This window comes from Rhea americana, unplaced genomic scaffold (assembly GCF_003343005.1).
Source record: "Rhea americana isolate MKP2758 unplaced genomic scaffold, rheAme1 scaffold_166, whole genome shotgun sequence".
Taxonomy (NCBI): Eukaryota; Metazoa; Chordata; class Aves; order Rheiformes; family Rheidae; genus Rhea; species Rhea americana.
Genome location: NW_028185772.1, coordinates 813,125 through 819,209, shown reverse-complemented (window position 1 = coordinate 819,209; position 6,085 = coordinate 813,125). Strand labels below are relative to the sequence as shown.

General features: G+C 41.8%; 1 protein-coding gene across 1 annotated transcript in view; it reads right to left on the bottom strand.

The window, feature by feature from the left end:
* Positions 1–1,426: 1,426 nt before the first annotated feature.
* SMYD3 (SET and MYND domain containing 3) overlaps positions 1,427–6,085 on the bottom strand; it is a 411,509-nt gene continuing 406,850 nt past the window's right edge. Inside the window, exon 12 of the mRNA XM_085300587.1 lies at positions 1,427–2,289. Within this exon, the coding sequence (XP_085156713.1) occupies positions 2,188–2,289 (102 nt within the window). The 3' untranslated portion in view covers positions 1,427–2,187. The remainder of the gene's footprint in view (positions 2,290–6,085) is intronic.

The following is a 6,085-nucleotide window of genomic DNA, read 5'->3' as shown; positions in this document are numbered from 1 at the left end:
ATTGGCATTCATGTGTGGTGGCTGTAAATTAYGCCCAGAATGTTCACTTTCTTTTTAAACCCATTCTCATCTCATAATAATTAATGGTGTCAAGTTACTGTTGTGAAAAAACCCTGACTTTACAACAACTATGGACTAATGAAATAACAGTCAGGGCTGGAATAGCAGCAATAAATTGTTAATGAGGAGTGACACACCTGAAAGTGATACTTTCAAAGACCTTAAATTATTTAGTTTTCTCATAAATATTTGGCTTTTGTTAACATTTGTTTCTGTGATAAACACGGAAGTCAGCATCACTGGCAGTTACACCTCTCATGCTGATGAGCATGGAGAAACGGCGCACATGTTTTTCAAGAAATGCTCTTCTTCCCTCATGGACACGGTGAGGAACGATCTCTCAATTCGGTGACCATCCACAGGGCTGAGAGATTCACCACACAGCTGTGTTCTAGTGCCCCCTGCATCTGCGGGAGGAAAGGGAAGGCAAAAAAAGAGGGAAAGGAATATAACTGTCCTAAGAGAAATATAAAAATTAAAACCATGCTGATGTCTTCCTGGGTACATGCTTAGATCATCTGTGCAAAAGCAAAGCTGTCGCCTCAGGTGAGCTGAGATGTTGGAGGTTCAGAGGCAAACAATACCTCTGGGCGTAAGCTTGTGATTTGATTTCAGCCCTAAAGGAACTCCATCTGAATACAAGGATGCCTCTGGAGCCAGGTTACCTGATGAAGTAGCTCGCTCAGGTTGCTTCTTGAATGCTTTCTTAAATCTAGACAGACAACGCGAGATATAAATTCACCTCTAAAAACTTAAGAAGTAGTCTAAATATGCCCTAAAGGGCACATGCCCCCTTTTCAAAAGTGTTGTTAGCATATAGGAGCACTAAATTTATAGAAAGACAACTGTATATACTTAATCCTGTTGACAGCATTCCTGTATCTCCTTCGGTCTKCAGTAACTTCTGTAAATTTCTGTAATTTTTCCTCTCAAACAAGGTGTGAGGGGAAGCTGTAACTTCTTTTACCTGACCAGATAYGAACTAGCCTGTCACCCTGTTATCCATATTCCCTTTTTCTCTGTCTTGGTCAGAAGCATCARGTACCCAACCTCAGATCTTGAGGATGCTCCACAAAAGCTCTGTGTGGATCTGTAGCAGAAGGTTAGAGATCATGTGTCCAAATCTATCTCATTTATAAGCTGCTATGAAGTGAGAAAATCTGATGATAGTGTCCATTGAAACAATCCAAATGGGGAAATACCAGAACAATAAGCATTTTCAACATAGATTCACATTAGATACACATTTGATTAAACTTTTCATTCAGCTCATTTTAATATTCAATATTAGAACTTTTTGTAATAACATGAGATGCAAGAAGAGGGTCAGAGCCCTGAAGGTAAGTTTGGAGTGAGGAAAATCTCATTTAAAGCATTGGAAAGCTTTTATTTGATATCAAAGAGCACTGGWTCAGGCTTTTGGAAAAAAAACACCTAATAATAAGTCAAATATGCTCTCTCTCTCTCTCAGTCTTGCAGTAAACTGACTTAAAAAATTGACTGCTGGAATTATACTATTTTGCAACAGATAACGATCTAGCACACACTTCCCAATATTTATTATCGATTTATTGATGAGGTATTTGGTAGGAAAAACTCTTAACATGTTTTCTAGTAAATTGAGACATAAGACATCCAGTAAGGTGAGACTTCATGATAATTTCAGAGCTAGTGCAGATAGAGAAATACATATCTAAAAGAGCATGGGAGAAGCCCAATAGGAAGTTTAGCCAAATATCACATTGGAATTCAAGTCCAATCTTTTTCCCTATATTCAGAGGTATTTGCATCAGAGGTTTTGGTTATTGAACAAAAAAGAGTATGATTATTTCTGTCCATATTTGTAAGTGTACATTTTTACCTTTACGTTATTATAATATTAAGACTTACCCACTGCCAATTTGCCTCACAGTAGTAAAAATCCTTCTGAAAGTGRCAGATATTCCTCAAAACATGAATTCAGTTCAGAAGACCATACAGCAAAACTAATAAACATTACACATTTCTGTAAAGCAAATAGGGCCTGATGAAAAGACTCCAAAATCAACAAGAAGCTTTCCAATGCAATAAAAAGCATTGGCTTTCCTTTTCTCTTGAATATCTTGTATTCTAGACAGCAGCTTTTCTTCACTGCACTCTCATGACGGCCTCACACTGTTCCTTTAGTTCCATCAAGGCTTGCATCAGTGTGTGATCTGCTCCATGGGTCACCTTCATAATGTTATAAGCCTTGAGAAGAGAGCAGAAAGGGACACATTAGTGACTGCACAGACTTTAGGAAGGATTTGGTAACAGCAGTGGGCACGGACATAAGCAGTGGTCCGCTAGGGACTGGTAGGAGGAAGCTTTTCTGCATGCCACAGCAGAAGTAGGAGAAAAGTGTCACAAAGTGTGTAATAATTTCTCTCTAACAGAGGGGGATGCATTTGCTTATTATTTCTAGGTGGTAAAAAATTAAAATCCACTAATATGTTGCACAGCTGGATGTTTGRAATAGCTGGGGAACATACTGAAAGATGAAGATGTTTTTAAGATTGGTTAATTATGACACCCAAGATCATGATATATTATTTAAAAGATGATGGTGATACTCATGTTAGTAGCCCTAAAGTGCTGTAAATTGTATCAGCTTCAAATATGTAAATTAATGGTTTCACTGTAAAAGTTTCACTGTAAATTGGCCTAGCGGTGTAAGAGGACCAACAAACATAGAAAATGATCCCTTTGGGAAAAGCAGTCAAGGACCATTCCATGAGGAATGAGTTCTCTACGAGTCATCTTGCACCTCTAGGCCARTTTTGGTTTTTATCGCCTGTTGTGGTGTTGATTCTCTGCCACAYATATGTCTGAAATATTCTTCTTTCAGCTCACATTGAGATCATCACTTTTCATATGACAGTTCTGCTTCTTCCTTCTATTGAATTTCACATGCAAAGAGATAAGTACCAGATGGAACGGGACTCAACACTTCAGAAGAAAGAGCAAGGCAGCTCCAAGTGTAGTGGTAGGAGAAAAAACATCTGAGATTTTTCCTTATCCTAAACTGAGGAATCATCAAGGACTAAATGTGGGCTGTGTTTCAATGGGTTCCTGGTCTAGTCAGCTGACCAAATCCAGCTAAATCAACTTTGGAATGCAGAAAAAGGATCTTTTGGAAACACACATTGAGGAAGGAACCTCATTTTAAACTGGAAAGATGCAAATAAATGTAAGTATTGTTTGGTGCAATAAATGATACTTTATTTCCAATTACTAAAGATTGACAAATGTATGAAAATTCTGGCATATTTTAATTTTGCTTCTGATTAGCTACTTTTTTTAAAACACAGAGACAAAAAAAGATTGAAAGATCAAGTAGAAAAAGTAGTCAAGGCAAACCAGTGTGTGCAAGGAGCTCTACGAAGAGTGAAATGCATACTGAGCTACCACAATGCCCTACTACTAAATGAAAAAAATACTCAGTCAAACAGAAAAATGGAAATCCTTTCATTACCATTAGAAATGCCTAAGAAATATGAAATGAAATTAAAAAAAAACTTGATATTTGCATATTTCTAGTTTAGCAGAAATACAACACAGGTCATGATTTTGCAAAATGTTTGCAGTAAAGTCATAATTATATTCCCCCAAAAGGCTTGCCAAATTGTTTTTATGGTTTTGCTTTTCCTAATTCAACATGTTGGGGAACTGCTGTAAAGAATAAGTTGTAAAAGTACTTCAACATAGCTGAGCATGAGGTATCAGATGTACAATAACACAGGTTTGGTTTCTTTTTAGTATATAATTGAAAAAGCAGTGTAAAGCACAAGCATAAGAGCCCGTCCTCGCTCGGCATACCCAACAGGACGGAGAGAGACAAACGCATCGCAAGGAATCCCTGCGTGGTGCAGAGCAGAAGAACTGAAGGCAGGGTCCGTGTACGCTGCTCTGTGGAAAAGCAGCAGCGCGGGCCCACAGAGTCAGTGTCTAGCAGTCAGCAGCTGTGTCCAGGCTAGCTAGGTAGCGGTGGGATCACCCTAGAGCAAAGTGGCCAGGCCAGTTGGTCATAGGTCCAGACACGCTTGGGGCACTGTGTTTGCATGACCTGGCCAAGAAAGCTGACAAATTTGTTGTGAATTGACTGTGGCATACCTGGGTCACAGTCCCAAGGCAGCAGACCTTGATCTTCAGCCCACTTACAGGACAGAGGTCATTCTTCAGTAGGACAAATAAATGCACCCAGTCTTTATCCTTGTGTCCTTCAGRGTGAAATTCATTCTCATGCAGTATTCTGTATTGCATGTTGCAGTAAGAGCCAGCACCAGGATATATCGAAGCTCAGAATGGCAATGACTTCCATAATCCCTAGGTTAAACTGGCATTAAATTATATAGGCATTTTTGCAAAAGTCTGTGCAAAATTGGGATAATTTCACCTTCAAAGTAATGATTTTTTTTCCTGGCCAGAAGCAAGAATATGATGAGCACTACCCTGTTCCTCTAAATCTCCCAGCTAAGCAGCAAACCTGAGGCTGAGCAGGGTCTTGCGGTCTGTGCGGTCTTCCTCTCAGCTTACGGAACAAATCTAATTATGAAAGACTACACTAATCACAAGACAGCAACACAGACCATAATGTCACCAGCCACACACCGTCTCCCTCAAGAGCACAAACCCATCAGATGAGCGGTATGACTGTTACCACACGAGTGCAGATGAAATGTGGTACCGCTGCGCGCCTGTGCCTGATTTGCACTGCGATCGGACGGGATGCCCAGCGTCATGGTTGCAGAGACCCATGCGCAAACGCAGGACAGCACTGCTCCATCACGGCATAAGTAGAGAGCAAACGGCCCCACGCCAAGGTGGCATGAAGTAAAGGCCAGCATCTGAGAAAGTATTGGTGCTTCTCCGTCTCTCTTGCCTGAAGGGGACACTTAGTGCTGGCACAGGAAAAACAAATGCAATCCCAGTTACTGTCAACCATGGCTCGTTAGTGTTTCTCAGCATTTGAAGAAAACACCTAAATTTCTTAACTGTTGCAGTGAAGCCAAGGAGGGTTTTAACCCCACTTCCTGTGTTTTTGCCTACACATCAGGGATTACAAGAAGAGGAACAATATGGTACTGGAACAACCGGCCACCATGGTGGCTGCTTAAAAAATACTCGGTTTCTGTGCTCGTAAATCACGTGGCAAGGTCTGAGCTCTGTGGATCAAGGAAGAGACCAGCGCTTGCATGTGCCATGGACGCTTCAGTGCTGCTCAAGGTGGGTCATGGGCAGATCACACGTGTGGGGCCTCTGTGCCGAACATGGCCGTGGTGGGCCCAGCGCCACAGGGTAGGCGAGCGGTGCTGGGGGCATGGYCTTGCCGCTGCAGGTGCTCACGAGGCACCAGGACCCTCCTACACTGACGTGGAGGTGTCCCCCATTGCCCATCAGCTGTTGGTCAGCCCCAGGCACTGCCGACCCACTCGGCGGGACGGACATGTGGGCACCACTTGCAGGACAGAGCAGCAGCTGGGACCATGCACTGCAGCCCGAGCCTTCCCCTCTGCACCCTCCTTGTCCTCCCAAGGAGGACAGGTGCACATAGGTTTGGGGCAACCACACAGGTGAGTTTAAGCACCATGAAGGTACCAAATGACATCTAACAGGTATTTACATTAACAAGTGCTTCTCAGGCCGCATCACATGCACTTGCAAGGGGACTTCCACTAGCTGCAGCGATACCCAGCTGCTCTTGGACCCCTGTGAGAGAGCTGCTTCTCAGTCCAGAAGCTTTTCTCTTCACAAAGCAGCTTGTTGTACCTTTCATTCCTGCCACTTTTTTTACAGTCAGCCCCAGCTCTTCAAATTCAGTTTGTCACACTGGGCTACAGCTCCAGTCTTTTGCTGACAAAGGTTTTCCTGATCCGTAATTCCATTTGTCTTCCCACTATTACATTTTAATTTTATATATATATATATATATATATATATATATATATATATATTTGTGTGTGTATGTGTGTGTGTACACACATACATATACATACATATATATATA